The sequence below is a fragment of the Dendrobates tinctorius genome, unplaced genomic scaffold (genome assembly GCF_039654945.1).
Source record: "Dendrobates tinctorius isolate UK_male_01 unplaced genomic scaffold, ASM3965494v1 ptg000040l, whole genome shotgun sequence".
Taxonomy (NCBI): Eukaryota; Metazoa; Chordata; class Amphibia; order Anura; family Dendrobatidae; genus Dendrobates; species Dendrobates tinctorius.
In genome coordinates, this window is record NW_027361708.1 from 24,077,850 (window position 1) to 24,103,179 (window position 25,330).

The window sequence follows — 25,330 nt, forward strand, 5'->3', positions numbered from 1 at the left end:
AATCAACACTTACTAGACAACCCATTTAAAGAATCAGTTTTACCATCAATGACCTATTTTTCTGATAGACCATCAATATCTTGATTTAGTGCTAGTGGCCAAATGAACAAGATTTTGGGGAAAATTGTCACAAATTTGGTTAGAAATTGATTTGCTTAATTGTAATGCCAACTAAATACCATGCGGCACCAAATGTGAAAGTTATTAAGTAGTTAGTGTAGTCAATAAAGGCATTTCATATAAATAAAAGACTCTTACAGGGGCTCTTCAGAACTGTACCATGAAAGGCCTCCTTTTGGAAAGGTGATGAATATCCGATCAGTTTTATCGTGCTAATTTTATGTGTGTCAACTTTGGAAATCCATTCAAGTTTTACATTGCAATAATTTTAGGTTATTGCATTGCTTTTTATAAAAGTAGACAAAAAAGCAAACTGATAAATTCAATTTGCTTTAAGATTACAATATAGAATAAAAAATAGAGACCTACATACACAAACCTTATCTTTGGTCATTTCCTGCTTTTGGCATATTGCTTTCCATATGTTCTACAAATAGATAAGATAGAAATACTGTATTACTTGTATAACTCAGATTTTCTTCAACTTAAAAAGTACTGATTATGATAAAATGTGCTCTATTCTCCTTGCTGTTTTTTTTCATTGTAACACATTCTTAAAAGAATAAATGAAACAAGAGGACATGTCGCTCCTGTACTTTTCCTATAACCTTGTGGCCTCCATCATAACAGGTGCAGATGTTTCATTCCATGCTTCATTTAGTACAAATGTCTCTGGTTCATAGTATACAACCCAATGAGAGTTAACCTTTGTAATAAAACATGACTCTCATATTATTTTGAACATGTAACCCTTGTGTATTTATTGTTTTGATCAATTATTGTTTTAAGAAAAATCTACAAATTAATTTATCATGCAATAATGTTTATGTTGTTTTTAGGTGGAGAATCTGTAGCAAATTCGGTGGCTATGAGAATTGTCATGGGAAGCTGGTGGCTCTTCACACTTATCGTGTGTTCTTCTTATACAGCAAATCTAGCAGCATTCTTAACTGTGTCAAGAATGGACAACCCTATAAGGTACAATTGATCTAACCTATGTGCTTTATAGACATCAATTTGTATGGCCATAAAATCCAATTCTACTGTACATGCATTTGTAGGATAGGTAGATTTCCTATTCATCTCTTACCATCAAAATCAAACTTAACCCACATTGGCTGATTCTTCACACACTTAAAAAGGCTTTTCCACTTTACTTTACTGACAGCAAAAAGTGAAAATGGATTCTTCGCCTCATCCATTCATTTTCTAAATTAAAATGGCATATGTTATGTAAGGCTTTCATTTGTAAGGCCTCCAGAGCATGAGCAAAAATAGTAAAATGTACCTGTATTTTTAAACAAAACCTATACAAAAAACATTATCTCCATTAACTACCTAAATATGCTTCTAGGCTACTGGCTACTGACACAAACGTTTTTTCTCTCATCTGAAAAAATCAGCCTGACTAGGCTAATAACACTCTGATCAGAGTGTGATCATAGTGTGATCCAATTTTCTTAGATTGGGAAAAGTCAGAAAATACATTTTTCCATCTTCTCCATTTTTTCAGTCCATGAAAATTGGTTGGAGAAAAAGTTATACATAAAGAAGACACCTAATGACTGGAACAAGGGAGCATTTTTGGACATCATTTTTTAATAAAGTGATTCACACATTTATTTAGCCTATTTAGCATATTACCATATTTTGCAGATTATAAGATGCTCTGAATTATAAGACGCATCCCAAATTTTGAGGAGTAAAATAGGAAAAATACTTTTTTTTTATAAAATGGTGGTGCTTTTTATAATCCATTCATCTTATTGCATACCATGGATGGTGGCTGCGGTGAAGCGTGTTCCCAGGGTCACTGCTCGAGGAAGATGTCTCCAGTGCTGCTGTGGGTCTCCGATGCTGCTGAGGGTGTCTCTGGTGCTGCTGCAGATGTCTTCAATGCTGCTGCGGGGGTCTCTGGTGCTGCTGCGGGAGTCTCCGGTGCCGCTGTGGAGGCTCTGCTGACATTTTGTGAAAGGCCAGAGCCCCCACAGTACCATTGTTTCCGCTGACATCTTATCTCCTGAGATCTTGGTGCCGAGTTCCCCATCTGCGCATGCGCCGCCCCGGCAGCCATTTTCCCTGAGTCCACCGCATTGAAACCCATGGAACTGCAGGGGCTCGGGCCTTTCACAAAATGTTGGCAGATCTCCTGCAGCAGCACCGGAGACACCTACAGTAGCACTGGAAACACCTGCAGCACCAGACACCCAAAGTGGCACACTGCACAATGGAACACCCCCTCATCCCAGCCTGTGCCCTGCAGCAATGCTCCACTCTTTTCTCCTCCAGCTTCGGCCCTGGGACCCTGCTCCACCATGGACGGTAAGGTGTATCCGCATTATAAGATGCACCCCTCTTTTCCCCCAAAATTTTGGGGAAAAAGTGCATCCTGTAATCTTAAAAATACGGTATATATCAAATGGGATCAAGTTGTCTGAAAGTACGGTAGCCATTTAAATCATAATTCTGACTAGAGTTGGGCAAATTAATTTGAGTCTAGTTGAATTCTACTTAAATATCGCAAAAATCATTTTCTAGAAGGCGGATTTCTTGTAATTTGTTTTGCGTAAGTTCAGCAAGATAGAGGCTGGTTAGCGTAGAAAACCAGCTAAATGTTAAAAAACCCTAAAAAATACACTGCTATTCACCTCAATGCTCACCTCTTGGCCACCTCTGCTGCACTCTCTTCCATATAGCTCTTTTCTGTCTCTTCTTATTGCTATTGCAAAACGCAGGATGTCTTCATGCTAGGTGGTTCTTAAAGACATCTGCTGACATCAGGGTGTTCACCACAGTCTTAAAACAGGCTTTCTAGGACATGACTTCTGCTGTGATTAGGCTTGAGATGTCACTGTGCATGGGCAGGGAAATCCTCGGCCTAGTTGGGGCCAGAAGTCCCAGTCTAGTGTGAAGATGTCTGGGGTTTTAACATGAGGTGGCAATAAGAAAAAGCAATGAGGACCTACAGGAGGCAATGATCAATAGAGGTGATGTGGGTATTTGCTGATTATTTTTATTTACTAAATTTTATGTTTATTATGCCTTGGGGTCTCTCCAGACCCAACAGCATAATTAGAGACATTCAAGTCTGATAGCATACATTCACTGTAAATAGAAATTCTAGGTAAAATCAGCGGCTTTGTCAAATTCATATCTTGTCAGATATACTCATAGAAAAACCTGATAATATACATCAATCCCTCTAATATAATAACATATCAAATATGTTACAAATATTCAATATTGACAACAAATTCACCATATCTAGTGTTTAGCGCTCCAAGATCACTTTAGTATTGTTGGTAGTACATATTTGTTATTCCTAATACATACTGTAAAATTCTTAGCTTTTTTGTCCTGTATCAGTATCCCATCAGAACAGATTTCATTTGACCATGATGTCAGGGCTGATCTTGTCGTTTACCGTATAATGGTTGATTCTATTATAACTACAAGTATTGAAAAAAAAATCTACACAATTGGGGAAAAAATGTACAACTTAATTTCTCAGTACTAGTGTTGCTTCGAAGTACTGGAAATGTTTTCTATGACATTTCAGCCTTCTTCTAAGGAAGCATCACTGAAACACATGACAAAGTCTGAGGAACAGTGCTTTGGACTAGAGATATTTGGCATAATTCCAGTTTGCCGGTTCACACAGATTTTGCTCCGAAATTTGATTTCCAGATAAGTAATTATTTGCTAATTTAATGTCCCTTGATATTCTCTGTGGTCTTATTACATGCCATAGCATGATAAAAATAAAATGTTTATTCTTACCTCACCACTTATCTCTGACCCCTCTGATCCCTACCGTCACCTGTCCTCACAGCATCTTCAGCTCACTGCTGCTCATGCTAAAATTCCAAGGAGTGTTGTGCACATGTGTGTGCAAGGTTATAGCGCATGTCACAGTGGCATGACACCGTGATCTTGAAAATAATTTCACGGAAACCATAAAAGTCATGGTCCAGTGTGAGAGACAAAATTATTTCAGTACAACAATCTGAATATGTGGCAAAGGCTGGAGAGATGACTGATATGGTGAGCAAAAGTATTTTTATTTTTTACAATTTAATGGCCTTTTATGAATCAGAAAAATGGCGGTTGGTGGCTGACATTTTGCTGTATATACAAGGAAGCAAATTACAAAAGAATCCTCATTTTGATGAATGCTTTTTTTTGTGAAGTTTGAGTAGAATCCAATTCCACTCAAATTTTTTCGCTCATCTCTACTTTGGACATTTAACTTTTATACTAGTGTATTATGATAATGTAGTGATGTATTATTTTACAGTACTACTAATACCTAATCTCTATGAAAAATAATTGGAAAGAAAAAAAGATCTTTTGTTAGAGTGATTTCATAAGATATAAAAATAGAATTTGAAATGGCACTAGATAAAACCTATGTACTGAAGCAAATAATTGGAATAGGATGAAAATAAAGAATGTTCTACTTCCGATTTCATTGTTCCTCTTTGGACATTACCTTCTGTAAAGCACTTGTGTGCTCCCTTCAATCATGCTGAAAAAAATGGAACAGATGAGAGGCCAATATAAAGATATCTTTGTGGAAGAGCCTGTTGAGTGCTGGTATTTGACGATAAAAGCTATAAAAAATGCATTAACACAACACAAGATCCAATCATATTGCATTTTTTCCATTTTCACTTTTTATTGCAATACATTTTTCATTAGAAAAAGGTTTTGGCAATGGATACTAGACCTGTAGTACCTTATTTTTCTTTTCCCTTTAAAAAAATCACAAAAAAAGTCCTTTGTAATATTGCATGCCGTAGCTAGAATTAAATAGAACAAACAGCTTAACCGGTAAAAACAGTTCCTTAGACTCATGCTTGGCTGATAGCGTGCTACGTGATATAACTTGAATAACATGATGATAACGCCACCTTACAATTGGAATCCAAGCACAAGCAGCAATGTTTTTCTGTCAGAAAGCAATCTATCTATGATTGGAGAGGTGAGAGTCTGGAGACTGAAAATCAGATATCCCATAGAGCTAACTTGCGTACAGCCTTTACACTACTGCTGTGCCTGAGTTACAGGTTCGCAATGCTGTCTGGAAGCAATGTAATTCCTTAGAGAAGTGTCACTTTTGCATCATCTACTTTGAATGGCTGCTTAAAAAATGACGAACTACAACCTGAGATTGTGAGTTAAACGTTAGACTATGACAAACAAAAAAAAAACAGTTTAAATAAAGCATCTCTATTTTTACAGATGACCTCTAAGCAACACGATATACATAGAATTTACTTTTGATATTACTTGATAGATTTACAATCGTTTATTGAGGAGCCTACTGGGTATTTTCATCTTGTAAATTTATGAAACATCTATAGTATAGATCACAAATTAATAGTAGATATGGATCCTCCAATGTGACCTGCAAGCAGCGTGAGAACAGAGTTGTGATATGCTGCTGTTTGTCGAGAAGGCCCAGTCCTTTCTAATGAGAGCAGCACTCTATAAGGTTTTGTCCTCAGGATATAAGCAGGTCCTTTGGATATGCCATAAAGGTATCAGATGGTAATATTGCTTTGAGACACTAGCAGTGCCATCCCAAGTTTGACTAAATAGTATGTAGGCTGTCTAACAAGACTGCCAAGCAGATTTTACCTACTTGGTCACAACGTAAAATTTGTATCACAGCCCAAGACCTACTATGTGCTACTTATAATACTGGTATCTTCCTGTGCCCTATTTTGGTTTTTGAGTCTCACCTCAATGCAATTATTTGCTGTGCACCTCCCAGATTACTTTTTCTGCCTTTTTTAAGAATAAATTAAATATTTTTTTATTAGAAGCCATTTCATGCTTCAATCAGTGCAAATGTCACGTAAATACCTAATCTATTTTTCAACTTTAAATGGAATCTGTCATAGGACAGCCCTCCTGGGCCATCTATATGGGCATGTAGGTTATAGAAAGTTGAATAAAATGATATAACATCAAACTGCCTAGACTGGCATATACAAAAAGGCAGGTAAGCAAAGAGAAAACTCAAAATTATATATAAAAAAAGTTTTTTATTGAAAATATAACTGTAACGAATGGAAGCAGAGGCAGAGATGGTGAAGTTCACATTCGTTTTTTTTTTTAAAGTGGAACCTCGGGACCACGGTCCGGGTGCTTCGAAGGGGGTGTGACTAGTGAGCCCCGGGTACCCATAGTAAAGCCCCTCAAGCAGGACCAGAATGGAATACCTGGAGAACACAGGTGCTACCTCCAGTTAGACCCCCGACACGTGGCAGCTGTCACAGTGGGATCAAAAGGGATAACAGAAGTGACAATAGAGTCTGCAGTGAGATGGGTCCTGGATCCGGGTAGTTAGTAAGTAGCTGGTTCCAGTGAACTAGACACAGTCCTCGGACTCAGATGGCTGTTGGTGGAACGGGATGGCTTTTGCTCAGATGGTTGCAGATATAACTAGGATACTGATATTATGTGGAGGCAGATAGCATTAGAGAATGCACAGAGACTGCAGACGCAGTGCAGACAGGTTAGCAAGAGAACCGGATGTAGCAATGACTGATACTAGTTGCTCCGGCACTCTCCCTATGGAGGAGAGGCCAGAAATAGCAGCCAGTGCGCTGCCATTGATTAATTGCCCATTTTGAAAAATGCACGCTGTCCCTTTAAGAAGGCAGAAGAGCACGCGGGCGTGCCCTAACAGCTCTAGTTGCAGATCTGCCAACAGGACGCCAGGAGGTGGGGGAAGGGGAGAGACCTGAAGGCTGAGCAGCTGCATGAGACACAGAGGAAGCCGGCTGCTGCCTAAGGACAGCGTGTGAGGCACAAGGTGAGTGCCCAGAATGGGAGGCAGTGGCAGACCTGGGCGCCGCGCCAGGACAGGGACCACGTGTAACAATAGCATAGACAGTTGTGAAAATAAGTATTTTATACACTGCGATTTTTGAAAGTTTTTCCACCTACAAATAATGCAGAGTTCTGTAATTTTTATAGTAGGTACACTTCAACTGTGAGAGACAAAATCTAAAAATAAAAAACAGAAAATCACATTGTTTGGTTAATAAATAATTAAATTGCATTTTATTGCATTAAATAATTTTTTGATCACCTACCAACCAACAAGAATTCTCTCTCACAGACTTGTTAGTTTATCGTTAAGAAGCCCTCCTACTCTGCACTCATTACCTGTATTAATTGCATCTGTTTGAACTTATTACTTGTATAAAAGACACTTGTCCACACACTCAATAAATCACACTCCAACATCTCCATTATGGCCAAGACCAAATAACTTCATAAGGACACCAGGGACAAAATTGTACACCTGCTCAAGGCTGGGATGATCTACAGGACAATAGCCAAGCAGCTCGGTCAGAAGGCAATAACTGTTAGCACAATTATTAGAAAATGGAAGAAACACAAGATGACAGTCAATCTTACTCGGTCTGGAGCTCCAAGCAAGATCTCGCCTCTTGGGGTAAGGATGTTTGAGAAATGTCAGGAATCACCTCAGAACTACCTGTGAGGACCTGGTCAATGACCTGAGAAGACCTGGGACCACAGTCTGAAACATTATGTTTAGTAACACAATAAGACAGCCATGAATTATAATGCTTCAGTGCACACAAGGTCCCACTGCTCACACTAGCACATAACCAGGCCCATTTGAACCTTGACAACGACCATATGAATGATCCAGGGGAGAAGTTCATGTGGTAAGATGAGACGAAAATAGACCTTTTCGGTATCAACTCACTCACCAAGCTTGGAAGAAGAATGATAAGTACACCATGAAGCATGGTGGGGGAAATGTCATACTTTTGGGGTGCTTTTCTTCAAAGGAGAAAGGATAACTGCACCGTATTGAAGGTAGGGTGGATGGGGTAATGTATAGCAAGATTTTGGCCAACAACCTCTTTCTTTCAGTAAGAACATTGTAGATGGATCGTGGCTGGGTCTCCCAGCATGACTATGACCCAAAACACACAGCCACGGCAGCTAAGGAGTTGCTCCTTAAGAATCATTTCAAGGTCCTGTAATGGCCTAGACAGTCTCCAGACCTGAACCCAATAGAAAATCTTTTTAGTGAGCTGAAACGCAATATTGCCCAGCTAAATCCCCAAAACATGAAAGATCTGGAGAAGATCTGTATGGAGGAGTAGGCAAAAATCCCTGCTGCAGTGTGTGCAAACTTTATCAACAACTACAGGAAACGACTGACCACTGTAATTGCAAACAAATGTTTCTGTACCAAATATTAAGTTCTGTTTTTGTATTGCATAAAATACTTATTTGATTTAATAAAATGCAAATTAATTTTATAAAATAATACGTGACTTTCTGTTTCTTATTTTTAGATTCTGTCTCTCACAGTTGGAGTGTACCTATGATAAATATTACAGACCTCTCCATTCTTTGTAAGTGGGAAAACTTGCAAAATCGGCAGTGTATCAAATTCTTATTTTGATCACTGTATATAACACTACAAAGAGTGATTCATAACCTGAGGGACACATAAAATAGACCTGCTTTCATCAGCATAAGCAGCATCAACATATATTGCAGTAGTATATCGACATTAGTCATCATTTACATCCATTATTTCATTATAGCTCAGTGGCATACTAAAATTTTTTATAACGGATCTAAAATGTAATACAGTACTTAAATATCAAAGTCTTTACCTTACCTTTAAAGTCCAATTGTAAGGAGCGAATGTAGAGCAGATTCCTTATCCGTCTGCACTGATGTGAGTTTGTCTCACTTCCTCCTAACCTATCTATATGGGCATGCAGGTTAAAGAAAGCTGATTAAAAATATACCTTCGTTTCTGCCATCTGATGTCTTATTCTGGAGAAATCCTTGTTTTTTCAATATGTTAAGATTTATGCTTTTAAAATTAATAGGCCTTGCACAGATTTTCCTGAGACGCTGCCTCCAGAGTTTATTTTACTTCAAAGTGGGAATGACCAGTGTGAGACTTGTAATGACTGACAGTCTGCTCTCATCTACATGACTCAAACTTTTATTGCCAACTTTTATATAAAATATTCTCTGGAGGCAGATTCTCATGGAGATCAGTGTCTGGCTCTTAGATATTAAGAGCTTTTTAACATAGTACATATAAGAAAAAAGTGGATTTCTCTGGGATAAGATATGGGATCACATACACTCACTGGCCACTTTATTAGGTACACCTGTCCAACTGTGTGTTAAGACTTACTTTCTAATCAGCCAATCACATGGCGGCAACTCAGTGCATTTAGGCATGTAGACATGGTCAAGACAATCTCCTGCAGTTCAAACCGAGCATCAGTATGGGGAAGAAAGGTGATTTGAGTGCCTTTGAACGTGGCGTGATTGTTGGTGCCAGAAGGGCTGGTCTGAGAATTTCAGAAACTGCTGATCTACTGGGATTTTCACGCACAACCATCTCTAGGGTTTACAGAGAATGGTCCGAAAAATAAAAAAAATCCAGTGAGCGGCAGTTCTGTGGCCGGAAATGCCATGTTGATGCCAGAGGTCAGAGGAGAATGGGCAGACTGGTTCGAGCTGATAGAAAGGCAACAGTGACTCAAATTGCCACCCGTTACAACCAAGGTAGGCAGAAGAGCATCTCTGAACGCACAGTGCGTCGAACTTTGAGGCAGATGGGCTACAGCAGCAGAAGACCACACTGGGTACCACTCCTCTCAGCTAAGAACAGGAAACTGAGGCTACAATTTGCACAAGCTCATCGAAATTGGACAGTAGAAGATTGGAAAAACGTTGCCTGGTCTGATGAGTCTCGATTTCTGCTGCGACATTCGGATGGTAGGGTCAGAATTTGGCGTAAACAACATGAAAGCATGGATCCATCCTGCCTTGTATCAACGGTTCAGGCTGGTGGTGGTGGTGTCATGGTGTGGGGAATTTTTTCTGGGCACTCTTTGGGCCCCTTGGTACCAATTGAGCATCGTTGCAACGCCACAGCCTACCTGAGTATTGTTGCTGACCATGTCCATCCCTTTATGACCACAATGTACCCAACATCTGATGGCTACTTTCAGCAGGATAATGCGCCATGTCATAAAGCTCGAATCATCTCAGATTGGTTTCTTGAACATGACAATGAGTTTACTGTACTCAAATGGCCTCCTCAGTCACCAGATCTCAATCCAATAGAGCATCTTTGGGATGTGGTGGAACAGGAGATTCGCATCAGGGATGTGCAGCCGACAAATCTGCGCCAACTGTGTGATGCCATCATGTCAATATGGTCCAAAATCTCTGAGGAATGCTTCCAGCACCTTGTTGAATCTCTGCCACGAAGAATTGAGGCAGTTCTGAAGGCAAAAGGGGGTCCAACCCCTTACTAGCATGGTGTACCTAATAAAGTGGCCAGTGAGTGTATATCAAGGTACCATTTTATTCAGCTTCCTATTACCTGCATGCCCATATAGACTGCTTTGGAGGGTTGATCCTTTTGATATTTTCTTTTCAAGCTTTAAAGAAATTGTCCACTACTGGACATATCTTAATTTAAGTGCCCAGCGAGGTGAGCAAAGAAAAAAGTTATTTCACACCTCCTCTGATGGTATGCTATAGTCAATATCCTTTGGTGTATTATGTGATTACTGCAGCTAATAAGTATCTACTAATTAGTTATATTTGGAGCATTCAAATTTTGTTTGAGCCTGAAGAACGCCCATGCCATGTCCCAACTGGATGGTGATTCCAGATGACTGGCGGGGGATGTAGCGCTGAGTATTGAGGAGTGCTACCAGTCCAGGAGGTGAGTATAATTTTATTTGTTTTCCTGTAATGAACTACCCCTTTACAAATCAAACTATAAATAGAAATAAATGTTGATTTTTCCAATGTTGGTAATTCTAATGGCATAACTTGTTAGGATTCATTAAAATCATTTTTGTTGTTATTTATTTTGTATCCCCAAATATTGATAATCAGTATCAAGATAAAATATTGCCATTGAACAGATAATGTATGTTTTGTAAAAGCCAGGAGTGAACCCTACTGCAAGAAAAAGCCTTAGGTAGCAAGGCTACACGAATATGCATGAAATCTCTGTTAATATTTCCACATCTATTTTTTCATCCAAGGGGAGCATAGGTTTGTAATGCAAGCAGTAATGCATGTCACATTTTTTGCATGTCTGCACAAAATCAGGAGCTTCCTGGAATTGGGTTATGAGCACCTTTTTATGGTTCTGAAGAATTTTGAGGTTGCATTTGAAGATTAAAATGTACTGTTTGGACCTTTATAAATAAGTAAAAAATTCAAATACCTGCACAAAATGTATACAATAAATCTTAGTACTTATTCTCTGATTGCATTGAATAACCATATTTAGCACATGAAAGTACTAATAATTCTCATTATAACTGTCAATTTGCATATTAAATCAATTACTTAATGTTGGGTTTTTCCATACTGCTAGAAATATTTTTTGTGTAATGATCTAAATTGCATTTTCCATGACAGTACCCAGGTAAATTAACGTGTTTACTCTATTTACATCTGTTTGTCAGCGATTTAGCCAACTACTAGCACAAATTTTATGACCTTGAAATAAAAACCTTGTATGTATGAATGATGTCACTATGTATAACACATGAGAGCAGAGTCCATAAATCCACATTTAGTTTTCATCTTCCTAACATGCATTTAATTTCAGGCACTTGCAAAATTAAGCCACATTACTTTTCTATTTGAATGATTGAGGAACAAGAGCAGTTCGAATTTTATTGCTCTCCTCATTTTTGTGTGACTCGATAACCATAAAATATAAACTAGTAAGTGACATAACCATTTATTGCTTGCAAAATGGCACTCATCTGTATCAGAGGTTAAATGGAAAATGACATGAGTATCATTCTCTTTTTCTACAGTATGCTGCTCATAGTTGACACTGTTTTACAGTTTACAACTTTGTATCTGTGTGTGTGTGTGTATATATATAATGTATTCGTATGTTATCCATAATGATAAAATATATAGTGCACACAAGCAATTCTTATACTTGTAATGAAGAATTCTCCTGAATTATTCTTTTAGAGCAGGCTTCTCAACCAATTACCACTGTGCACACCACAGCCAAGAATTGAGCCAACCCCGTTTCCTCGAAAATAAGACATACCATGATTTTACAGAATTTTTGGAGTATGCTTGAAATATAAGTCCTACTCTGAAAATAAGCCCTAGTTATACACAGTTTGGGATGGGGGAGTAGGCAAACTGGTAAATTAGCCAAGGCACCTACAGTACTCTCTTGCGAGCTTGCAGTGTTTCTGTTCCAAGGTTAAAACTACTTAAGGACCTCCACAAAAAGTGATTTTATTGCAAGAGTCCAAAGGAACTAAAGATAAGGCAGGCTGATATGCAGGGCTATAGTTAAGTGGAAGGTGGAGAAATTTGGGCAATTTCTCAGGGCCACTAGCATTTCTATTCTCAAGTTAAGATAACTTAAAGACCTTTGGTGACATCATGGTAATGTGATCATCATGTCACCAAAGGTCCTTTAACTGCAGGAGCCTATATTAACTTAAAAGCAGACAGACTGGTATGTGCCATATGTGCAGTGTGTAAAAACATAAATATGTGCATTGTGTGTGTGTTTGTGTGCGTGTATGTATCTATATGAACAGTGTGTATGACGACATGATTATATTTGAATAAATGTGCATTGTTGCTCATGCTCATGCTCTGTTTTATTTTTGTAAATGTTGTCTCATCTAACAAAAAATAAGCTGTCAAACAGCTCCATTGACTGAAAAATGAAAATGTTACAGCACTTGGAAAACGGCATAACACTTCTGACTTTTTCACTATTAAAATAATAACAAACTGCACTTCATTGTAATCACACTAATGGGGAGAATCATATTGTGAGGTTATTTTTACAACACAATGTACACCATAAAAACAGTTTTCTAAAGTCAATGTCAGTATTGCATTTTTTTTTTACAATTTCTCCCCAGTTGGAACTATTTTTCCATTTTCCAGTACACTATGTGTTGAAATTAAAGGTGCCATTGAAAAGTACAACTTTTCCTGTACAAAAACAAGCCGTTTTATGAAAGAAAAATAAAAAGATATGGATCTGGGAGAAAAAAAACAAAAATATAAACTGGTTGCGTCATGAAAGGGTTGAGTATTGACAGTCTCTGAAATTACTCTTCTTGGTATGTTTTTTATGACAAAAACTTGTTCTTTTAACAAGGGTATGCAAACTTTTGTTATCCACTGTACCCCACTATGTCTAGTCTGGCATGTTTCCTGTGGTGCCATAACTATAGAAATAGTGTGCATTACAAAGTTTTTATATATTTTTTTATTTTCATTTTGGAAATTTATTCAAAGATTGTCCATACAAAAAAGTATATACATTTTTGTGTATAGACAAATATGGTCCTTTTTGTGCTGTCATACATCTAACCATACCTAGTCTTGCATGAATCCTCTGGTGGCATGACTATAGAACTTATTCTATCTGAATACAAGGGATTGTCACCTAAAAATAGCTAATTGCACTGTAGAGGAAATGAAGCATGGGTGAATTCTCATTCAAACTAAATGAGGCTGTCTATGTAAAACGCAATGATATTAGGGTAGAAAGAACAAAATATTCTCCTTTTAGCCTCAACTCAATCTGGTCAATCTAGCTTTGACGTTTTAACTAGACAAAACTTTTCAATTTACTATGTAGCAAGATATTTGACCTTCTTAGACTACCAGTAGAACATTAGCTTAGATCTGAGCTGACTTTTTTAAGAGAAGGAAAATTGGCTTGGATTTATGACAACCACATGATTTTTTTTGTAATATGGACTCTTTAAGATCTCGCAAGTTATTGATATGCCTGTAAAAATGGTAAGTTACTTAGCTCTTGGTAATTAATGTTTTATATCATGTTTAAAATTACTGTACTTGTATGTATTATGTATACCCCTCCTCACATGTAAAGTGTCATGGAATAAATGGCACTATGATAATTAATAATAATAATTTCATAAAGTAAATTGAAGCACATGACCATTTTTCTAAAAGGTCAAATGATGGAGTTGAACAATTTTTAGCTGCTGGCCATGAAACATGCTACTTTCATATGCAAAAGTGTTTTATGGAATTTGGTTGCAATAATGTTCTCAATGCTAATTAAGTGGCATGCTGTGAAATAAGGGCAAATGAGAAAAAATATCTTAAATTTAACAATGTTTAAATTGAAGTTTTTTTTAAAAGACCTACTTTATTTTTCTATATCACCTAAATGGAAATAGAAAAATTCATGATTATTTTAAAATAATTTGAAAACAATCACTAACAGCCATCTACAAGTAAATTTTAGAGCACTTCATGCTTCCTTCTGCTGACAAGCTTTATGAAGATGGAAATTTCATTCTCCTGCAGGACTTGGCACATGTCCACACTGCCAAAAGTACCAATACCTAGTTTAAAAACAACAGTATCACTATGCTTGACTGGCCATCAATCATGCCTGACCTTAACCCCATAGAGAATCTATGGGATATAGTCAAGAGGAAGATGAGAGACACCAGACACAACAATGCAGACAAGCTTTTGTGATTTATTTTTACATTTTTTTTACAATTTTTTTCACTTTTCTTCTTCGTCCTACTATGTGACTTTTACTTTTTCCACTCTGATCGCTTGTAAAGAATAGCAAAGCTCTGAGCATGATGTAAGCATGTTTGCTAGCATGACGACTTTGGATCACCATGGCAAAAAGAGGCCTCTCGCAATTATGCCGCAAGGGCGCCGATCGGAGAGCAGAAGGGCCTCCCTCTCTCTGTTGTTTGCTAAATATTGCAATTGATATAGATCACAGTATTTAGGAGGTTAAACTGCCAGATGTTATTTTCTGCAAAATTGTCATGACGTAGCCATATGTCCAAGGTCTGTAGGTACCAGGTGACCTGGACTTATGGAAACATCAAAGGTCATAAACAGGTTAAAAACAGATCTGTTTTTCTGGTTCAAGAGGCTCAGAGGATGTCCTATTCTCATGCAATTTGTAACGCAGACTTTACCATTAATGTCTATGGGGAGCCAAGTGAAAGGGTAACAGACTGGGGACATACTTCGTGCTTTAGATTACCTTCTGGGCAGCATACTTTAACTGATGCATTAAGTGTCAATGGATGAAAAAGCTCTCTTTGTCTATCTACTTCAGTTAAAAAAGGATAAGAAAAATCAAAGCGACTAGGATGCAACAAAACAAAATGCCCTGTTTCTCTTGGCTAGTAACACTCACAAGGATGTGTGAATGTAGCCTAAGAGTAATAGTTTATTCACAATTTTTCTTTCACCTCAATGGTTAATATTTAACACATATGAGCTACTTATTTCATAATGCGTAAGTGAAAACTGGCTTTTGAAATATTTACTGTTTTATTCATAAAAAGCTTTCTACAGCTCACTGAGCCAGTACTAATATAATATACAAATTCACTGTCAGAGATCAAGGCCATCAAGTTTCCATGATGAAGCCAAGTAGTTTAGCTCTCAATGCATCACAAAACCAGTTGGGTCTAATTTTTCATCCAGATGCCAGGTACAATGTCTTTGCCAGTGTTTTGGCCATTTACGAAAGATTAGCAGCAGCAAATATTATATATATATATATATATATATATATATATATATATATATATATATATATACATATACAGGTGCATCACACAAAATTAGAATATCACCAAAAAGTTAATTTATTTCAGTTCTTCAATGCAAAAAGAGAATCTCATATATTATATAGAGTCATTACAGACAGAGTGATCTATTTCAAGTGTTTATTTATGTTAATGTTGATAATTATGGCTTACAGTCTATGAAAGCCCAAAAGTCATTATCTCGGCATATTAAAATGCATTATAACACCAGCTTTAAAAATGATTTTACAATCTGAAATGTTGGCCTACTGAAATGTGGGTTCAGTAAACGCAATCAATACTTGGTCGGGGCTCCTTTTGCATCAATCACTACATCAATGCGGTGTGGCATGGAGGCGATCAGACCGTGGCACTGCTGAGGTGTTACGGAAGCCCAGGTTGCTTTGACAGCAGCCTTCAGCTTGTCTGCATTGTTGTGTCTGGTGTCTCTCATCTTCCTCTTGACTATATCACATAGATTCTCTATGGGATTAAGGTCAGGCATGTTTGATGGCCAATCAATCATAGTGATACTGTTGTTTTTAAACTAGGTATTGGTACTTTTGGCAGTGTGGACATGTGCCAAGTCCTGCTGGAGAATGAAATTTCCATCTTCATAAAGCTTGTCAGCAGAAGGAAGCATGAAGTGCTCTAAAATTTACTTGTAGATGGCTGTTAGTGATTGTTTTCAATATATTTTAAAAAAAATCATGAATTTTTCTATTTCCATTTAGGTGATATAGAAAAATAAAGTAGGTCTTTAAAAACACTTCAATTTAAACATTGTTAAATTTCAGATATTTTTTCTCATTTGCCCTTATTTCACAGCATGCCACTTAATTAGCACTGAGAACATTATTGCAACCAAATTCCATAAAACACTTTTGCATATGAAAGTAGCATGTTTCATGGCCAGCAGCTAAAAATTGTTCAACTTTGTCATTTGACCTTTTAGAAAAATGGTCCTGTGCTTCAATTTACTTTATGAAATTATTATTATTATTAATATTATTATTATAGCGCCATTTATTCCATGGCACTTTACATGTGAGGAGGGGTATACATAATACATACAAGTACAGTAATTTTAAACATGATATAAAACATTAATTACCAAGAGCTAAGTAACTTACCATTTATACAGGCATATCAATAACTTGCGAGATCTTAAAGAGTCCATGTTACAAAAAAAATCATGTGGTTGTCATAAATCCAAGCCAATTTTCCTTCTCTTAAAAAGCTCAGCTCAGATCTAAGCAAATTTTCTACTGGTGGTCTAAGAAGGTCAAATATCTTGCTACATAGTAAATTGAAAGGTTTTGTCTAGTTAAAACATCAAAGCTAGATTGACCAGATTGAGTTGAGGCTAAAAGGAGAATATTTTGTTCTTTCTACCCTAATATCATTGCGTTTTACATGGACAGCCTCATTTAGTTTGTATGAGAATTCACCCATGCTTCATTTCCTCTACAGTGCAATTAGCTATTTTTAGGTGACAATCCCTTGTATTCAGATAGAATAAGTTCTATAGTCATGCCACCAGAGGATTCATGCAAGACTAGGTATGGTTAGATGTATGACAGCACAAAAAGGACCATATTTGTCCATACACAAAAATGTATATACTTTTTTGTATGGACAATCTTTGAATAGTAACATAGTAACATAGTTTTGAAGGCTGAAGGAAGACCTTATGTCCATCTAGTTCAGCCTATTTTTAGTGCAGCTGTTCTGCATTGTTGATCCTGGGGAAGACAAAAAACCAACAGAGTAGAAGCCAATTTTCTCCATAGGGAAAAAAATTCCTTCCCCTAAGCTGGGTCAACCATCTACCTATACTATTATGTTATTCGTAACCTTCTAAACTGTTACTCACAAGAAAAGCATCCATTCCTTTCTTAAATTCATTCAGTGAGTTGGCCATCACCACTTCCTCAGGAAGAGAATTCCAGAGCCTCACTGCTCTTACTGTGAAGAACCCTCTTCTATGCTGGTGCAGAAATTGTCTTTCCTCCAAATGAAGAGAATTCCCCCTTGTTCTTGTCACAGTCCTTGGTACAAACAGTTCATTGGAGAGATCTCTGTATTGCCCTCTGATATACTTGTACATATATATTAAGTCTCCCCTAAGTCTTCTCTTTTCTAGAGTAAATAGACCTAATTTTGATAACCTTTCTGGGTATTGTAGTGAACCAACTCCATTTATCATTTTAGTAGCCCGCCTTTGAACCCTTTCAAGTTCAGTACTGTCTTTCTTGAACACCGGCGTCCAAAATTGCACACAATACTCCAAGTGTGGTCTGATGAGTGATTTGTACAAAGGGAGAATTATGTTTTCATCTCATGTCCCCAGACCTCTTCTAATGCATCCCATGACCCTATTTGCTTTGGTGGCAGCTGTCTGACACTGGGCACTCCAATTTAGCTTCTTATTGACTAAGATGCCTAAGTCTTTTTCCATGTCAGATTTCCCCAGCAGTTTCCCGTTTATTAAGCAATTATAGCATGTGTTTCTCCTTCCCATGTGCATAACCTTACACTTATCTGTGTTAAACCTCATTTGCCATTTTTCAGCCCAATTCTCCAATTTACTCAAATCTATCTGTAGTTGCAAACTGTCCTCCTTTGTGTTAACTACCTTACATAGTTTTGTATCATCTGCAAATACTGATATTTTACTGTGTAAGCCATCCACTAGATCATTAATAAATATATTTAATAGTAGGGGGCCCAATACAGAACCCTGTGGTACCCCACTAGTAACCCTGGCCCAATCTGAGTATGCACCATTAATAACCACTCTTTGTTTCCTATCACTAAGCCAGCTACCTACCCATCTACACACATTTTCCCCTAGCCCAAGCTTTCTCATCTTATTTATCAATCTTTTATGTGGGACAGTGTCAAATGCTTTAGAGAAGTCGAGATAAATGACATCCAATGATTCTCCTTGGTCCATTTGAGAGCTTACATCCTCATAGAAGCTGATCAGGTGAGTTTGACAGGAGCGATCCTTCATAAATCCATGTTGATATGGAGTTAAACATTTATTATCATTGAGATATTCCATAATGGCATCCCTTAAAAAACCCTTCAAAAATTTTACCCACAACAGATGGGTAAAATAAATGAAAATAAAAATAATAAAATAAAATGAAAATAAAAAAATAAATAAAAACTTTGTAATGCACAATATTTCTATAGTTATGGCACCACAGGAAACATGCCAGACTAGACATAGTGGGGTACAGTGGATAACAAAAGTTTGCATACCCTTGCTAACAGAACAAGTTTTTGTCATAAAAAAATACCAAGAAGAGTAATTTCAGAGACTGTCAATACTCAACCCTTTCATGACGCAACCAGTTTACATTTTTGTTTTTTTTCTCCCAGATCCATAACTTTTTATTTTTCTTTCATAAAACGGCTTGTTTTTGTACAGGAAAAGTTGTACTTTTCATTGACACCTTTAATTTCAACACATAGTGTACTGGAAAATGGAAAAATAGTTCCAACTGGGGAGAAATTGTGAAAAAAAATGCAATACTGACATTACCTTTAGAAAACTGTTTTTATGGTGTACATTGTGTTGTAAAAATAACCTCACAATATGATTCTCCCCATTAGTGTGATTACAATGAAGTGCAGTTTGTTATTATTTTAATAGTGAAAAAGTCAGAAGTGTTATGCCGTTTTCCAAGTGCTGTAACATTTTCATTTTTCAGTCAATGGAGCTGTTTGACAGCTTATTTTTTGCTAGATGAGACAACATTTACAAAAATAAAACAGAGTTTTATATTATTTTTTGCTCAGAAACATGGATTACTGACTATTTTCAGGGAATGTCTTTTTTTTCCATGATCAACAATACACATTTATTCAAATATAATCATGTCGTCATACACACTGTTCATATAGATACATACACGCACACAAACACACACACAATGCACATATTTATGTTTTGACACACTGCACATATGGCACATACCAGTCTGTCTGCTCTTAAGTTAATATAGGCTCCTGCAGTTAAAGGACCTTTGTTTACATGATGGTCACAGTACGATGATGCCACCAAAGGTTTTTAAGTTATCTTAACTTGAGAATAGAAATGCTGGTGGCCCTGAGAAATTGCCCAAATTTCTCCACCTTCCACTTAACTATAGCCCTGCATACCAGCCTGCCTTATCTTTAGTTCCTTTGGACTCTTGCAATAAGAGCACTTTTTGTGGAGGTCCTTAAGTAGTTTTAACCTTGGAACAGAAACACTACAAGCTCGTAAGAGAGTAGGTGCCTTGGCTAATTTACCAGTTTGCCCACTCCCCCATCCCAAACTGTGTGTAACTAGGGCTTATTTTCAGGGTAGGACTTATATTTCAAGCATACTCCAAAAATTCAATTTTTTCTTGTAACCATTGTGAAATTAAAAAATAACTTTTTTGGTGAAACAAATCTATTTTATTTTCATGTCTCTACATTATACACTTCTGTCAAGTACCTGGAGGTTAAAGGAGCTCATCCCACATCTAGATATGTTTCTTGAGTGGTCTTTTTGGGGTACAGCCTTAGCTATGCATTGCAACATCAATTTATAGAGAAAGTATCAAGTTATTGAACCTCCTGATGATCCCTTGTGGTGAAACATATTGAGGTTATGAAGGTTCTATCTGGATTAATACCCCTTTTCATGTTTTCATAGACTGTGTTCAGGCATTGCTAAGGCTGTACCCCAATTGCCGTTTGGATCTATTTTCTAGTCTTATTCCTTATTTCTTGAGGAATAAGGTCATAACATCACCTTGCTCCTTATTACAGGAGTATTGAGATCATAAGACACATTTGTCTATTATTTTCTTTTTCCAGGTCAGTAAAATTACAGAAATTCCAAACTTGTATAGTTTTTATTTATTTAAATGGTAAAGAATACACAGAAATTTGTATCACATCCAGTGTCTGCAAGATATAACATTGACAAAAAGCTTGGCACTCGAGTTGAAGAACAATTAAATGAAGATATGATGCATTGAGAGTACCTGTTCTTGCATCATACATGTTGACCGTAGGACAGACAAAAATGTCCTATACCGAGAAAGATTTAAAAGTGTCCTTATGTGTTGAATTTGGAGGTACCACTTGTTATAAGTTGTGCTGAGATAGCTAAATACTTCCTTTTTATTGGTTTAATGCAATCAGCAGGGAGTTTGTAAATTTTGCCAATAAATCTAACTTGCAATACGGATTAAATAGTTAAATAGTTTTGATTATAGCTATATATACTGTAATGCAAACACAATTATCAGGGCTGCGACTGACCTGCTGCTTTGTTCATAGATAAGGTTTTCATTGCTGCTAGGGCTCAGAAAAGAACAGGAACAGTCTTAGTAGTTTAGGTGTTGTATACCAATCATCATTTCCTGTGATTCGATTTAATAGCTTCTAAGAGGTAATGGTTGAAATGACACTTTGGTATGTATTGAAAGACTCATTGCAGTAACCGAGAAAATAGATTCATTTTCTAGGAAAGCTTCCATTTTTCTGTATGATGTACACTGCTGTTTTAGGGCTTTTTCATAGATTGACATGAATTTTGCACCATGTTACTATGTTATTATGAGATATATTACTTAGATTATGTTGCCTTCGACAAACTTGTGGCGGTAATAGCGGTACTGGTATGATGAGAACACTCTATTTGCCATTTAATGTTGGACTAAAAGTGATATATTTGTCATGTGGCACTGAAGAGAATTCTGTGTTTTCTGGTAATATTACTACAAGTAGAAATTTATATTACTTGACCTTTAGATATACTCAGTGAGAATAAGCCTTCCAGAAATGTAATTTTAATATGCTGATCGTAGTTTTACATTCTTAAGTGCATTTGCAATTATTTGATCATGATGAAATATCAAATATCAAACACCAGAAGTAGTCCAGAGCATTAATATGATTTGGAACTCATCCTTTTTCCTCTATTTCTATAATAAATATATTTTAGACAATATATATATATATTCGATTAGCATTCATTCGATCTGCTCATCTTTAATGTATTTAAATAAGAAATCCAATTTGCTTGAATTTGGATTTTGGGCAGTTTGATAGATTAGAATCCAGTATATTAGAGGCCACGGATGGACTGATAAGGGAGCGATGGCAGCAGGACAGGAGAGAGACACGGTGTGCATGGAATGAAAATTTAATTTCCCAATCAAATTCGAACAAGTGTGCAGATTTATATTTAATCAGAATTGATGAATAATTATATGTGTGTCTGTGAGACTATAGATAGATGATAGACAGAAAAATTAAATAGAGAGTACATAACAAAAGTACACACCTGGAAAGTAATCTACGGCAACAGCCAGTAATTTTCTTGTGGCACCTACGTTTGTTAAATGTGACTAGTTAAACAGTTGCAAAACCTTATTCTTAATGGAAATCTACGAGTAGGATCAACCCCTCTAAGTCATTTATATGGGCATATAGGTTATAGAAAGTGGAATAAATTGATGCCTTTACAGTGGACTGTAAAACTATTCACTCCCTTGGCATTTTTCATGTTTTGCTACCTCACAACCAGGAATTTTACTTTTTTTATGGTTTGCATCAGTTCATTGATTACAGATATGAAAATTTGTTTTTCTTTTTACTGTGAAGCTAACAACAAATAGGCTAAAAAATGAAAACTTCAGTGTATATACATAACTATTCACCCCCTGAAGTCATTACTTTGTATAGCCCCCTTTTTTGGCAATTACATCTGCAAGTAACTTTGAATATATCGCTATGATTTTTCCACATTGTGCCACTGAGTTTTTGCCCATTGCTTAAGGTAAAACTGCTCCAGGTAATTCAAGTTAGATGGTTTCCTCTTGTGAATGGAAATCTTCAAGGTAGACCACAGATTCTCAATTGGCCTAAGGTCTAGGCTTTGACTAGGCCACTCCAAAATGTTTAAACGTTTCCTCTTAAACCACTTGAGTGTTGCTTTTGCTGCATGTTTGGGGTAATTGCCTTGGTGGAAGGTGAACCTCTCTCCTAGTCTCAAATCACAAACAGACTGAAACAGGTTTTGCTCATGAATATGTGAGCAGGTTACGGGATGCAGTGACAGGAAGGAGACAGAGCAAGGGTTAACTGGGAATAAAACAGTTCAATGGTTAACCCTCCGTCAGGAACAATGGATCTGACAGGCGCAGCTCTTCTACTTTCATTTCTCTCTTCTCACCAGATTTTCAGGAAACCCCCTCCCTCTAGATAGTCTCCTGGCTCTAGCTGCTGTGTGAAACCTGATACCACAGTTGGTCTGCAGAGCTTCAGGAAGGAAGATATAGCTGTGCTGGCTTCTCAGGCTCATTGGTCCCGAACACATCACACTTTATAAAGTTGGTATGTAATGTTTTTAGTCATTATTATTGTTTATTTAGCTTGTTTTATGAATGGATAGAGAAAGGTTTGTGGATATTTCATATAAATAAGGCAGATTTTCTTACAAATGAATGTGTACTTCTCAGGAGTTTTGAAATTTGTGTATATCAAAGTTATTACTTTTATGTTGGGTAAATGGGTTTGTTTTGCACCTGATAATGTGTAGTCTCTTTTATTACATCCCTATGAAGGTCTCTGATCACTTTTAGATCACTGAAATTGAGAAAATTAGATATTCTAGGCATTTTTCTAGCCTGCGCTTAACAGGCACATTGTTCCATTACGAGTTAGTGTGAATATTGTTCCTGATGGAGGGTTAAATTGCAGGTATGGTTAAAGAACAGTGAAGACAGTAGGGACAGTTTTTGTGGGGTTATTATTTATTGTTAATATTATTTATATAGCACCATTGAATCCATGGTGCTGCACATGAGAAGAGGTTCCATACAAATTACAGCTATAACTTACAGTAAGCAAACTAACAATCACAGACTGATAGCGGGGGAGATGACCCTGCTTACATTCTACAGGATGGTGGGGAAGGAGACAGTAGGGCTGGGGGTTGCAGCAGCTCTGGTGATGGTGAGGCGGTAGCTCCGGTAGTGGTGAGGAGGCAAAGGGGTCATTGTAGGCTGTAAGCTTTCCTGAAGAGGTGGGTTTTCAGGTTCTGTCTGAAGGATCCAAATGTGGTTCATAGTCAGATGAGTTGGGGCAAAGAGGATAGGGGATATTCAGGGGAAATCTTGGAGGCGATTGGGTGAGGAGCAAATAACTGTGGAGAAAAGAAGGAGGTCTTGGGAGGACCAGAGATTACATAAGGGAAGATATCGGGAGATTAGCTCAGAGATATATGGAGGAGACAGGTCATAGATGGCCCTGTAGGTCAGTATTACTAATTTGAACTGGATACACTGAGGAAATGGGAGCCAGGGAAGAGATTTGCAGAGGGGAGAAGCGGAGAAGTAGCGAGGAGAATGATGAATTAGAAAGGCAGCAGAGTAAAGGATGGACAGGAGAGGTGCGAGAGTGTTAGCAGGAAGGCCACAGTAAATGATGCTGCAGATGTCGAGGCGGGAGATGATGAGGGCATGCACAAGCATTTTAGTAGATAGAGGGTTGAGGAAAGGATGGATCCTGGAAATATTTTTGAGCTGGAGGTGACAGGAGGTTGAAAGTGTTTGGATGTGCGGTTTAAAGGACAGGGCAGAGTCAAGGGTTATGGACTTCCAGGACGGGGAAAACGTGATGTTGTTAATTGTGATAGATAGGTCAGGTAAGGAAGATCTGTGAGTTGGAGGAAAGATGATGAGTTCAGATTTGTCCAAATTAAGTTTGAGGAAGCGAGAGGAGAAGAAGAAGGATATGGCTGATAGACACTCAGGGATTCTGGACAGCAGAGAGGTGATGTCTGGGCCAGAGAGGTAGATCTGAGTATCATCAGCATAAAGGTGGTACTGGAATCCACAGGACTTAATGAGTTGTCCCAGGCCAAGTGTATAGCTTGAGAAGAGTAGGGGTCCTAGAACAGAACCTTAGGGGACTCCAACAGAGGGTGGGAAGAGGAGGTAGTGTGGGAGTGGGAGACACTGAATGTGCGGATGGAAAGATATAAGGAGATCCAGGATAGGGCCAGGTCTTTGATGCCCATGGAGGAGAGGATCTTTTGTAGGAGGCAGGGGTCACCTGTGTTGAAAGCAGAGGACAGGTCTGGAAGGAGGAGTATAGAGTATTGTCAGTTAGATTTGGCTGTAAGTAGGTCGTTAGTAATTTTGGTCATGGCTGTCTCAGTGGAATGATGCGGCAGAAACCAGATTGTAGATTGTCAAAGAGCAAGTTAGATAAGAGGTGGGAGGAAAGTTCAGCGTGGACATGCTGCTCCAGGAGTTTGGAAGCAAATGGGAGCAGCGATATTGGGCGATAGCTGGACATAGCGGTTGGGTCGAGGGTGGGCTTTTTAAGGATAGGCGTGATTGTGGCATATTTAAAAGCAGAAGGGAAGGTACCAGAAGTTAGTGATAGGTAGAAGAGGTGGGTTAGGGATTGGATAAGAGTGGTGGTGAGGTTGGGGAGGAGGTGGGATGGGATGGGGTTGAGTGCACAGGTGGTGAGGT

At 37.6% G+C, this 25,330-nt stretch overlaps 1 protein-coding gene across 4 annotated transcripts in view; it reads left to right on the forward strand.

Moving 5' to 3' along the window:
* GRID1 (glutamate ionotropic receptor delta type subunit 1) overlaps positions 1-25,330 on the forward strand; it is a 1,795,826-nt gene that overhangs the window by 1,603,848 nt on the left and 166,648 nt on the right. For all 4 annotated transcript variants that reach the window (XM_073574878.1, XM_073574877.1, XM_073574874.1 and 1 more), the window contains exon 12: positions 960-1,098. In XM_073574878.1, the coding sequence (XP_073430979.1) occupies positions 960-1,098 (139 nt within the window). The remainder of the gene's footprint in view (positions 1-959; positions 1,099-25,330) is intronic.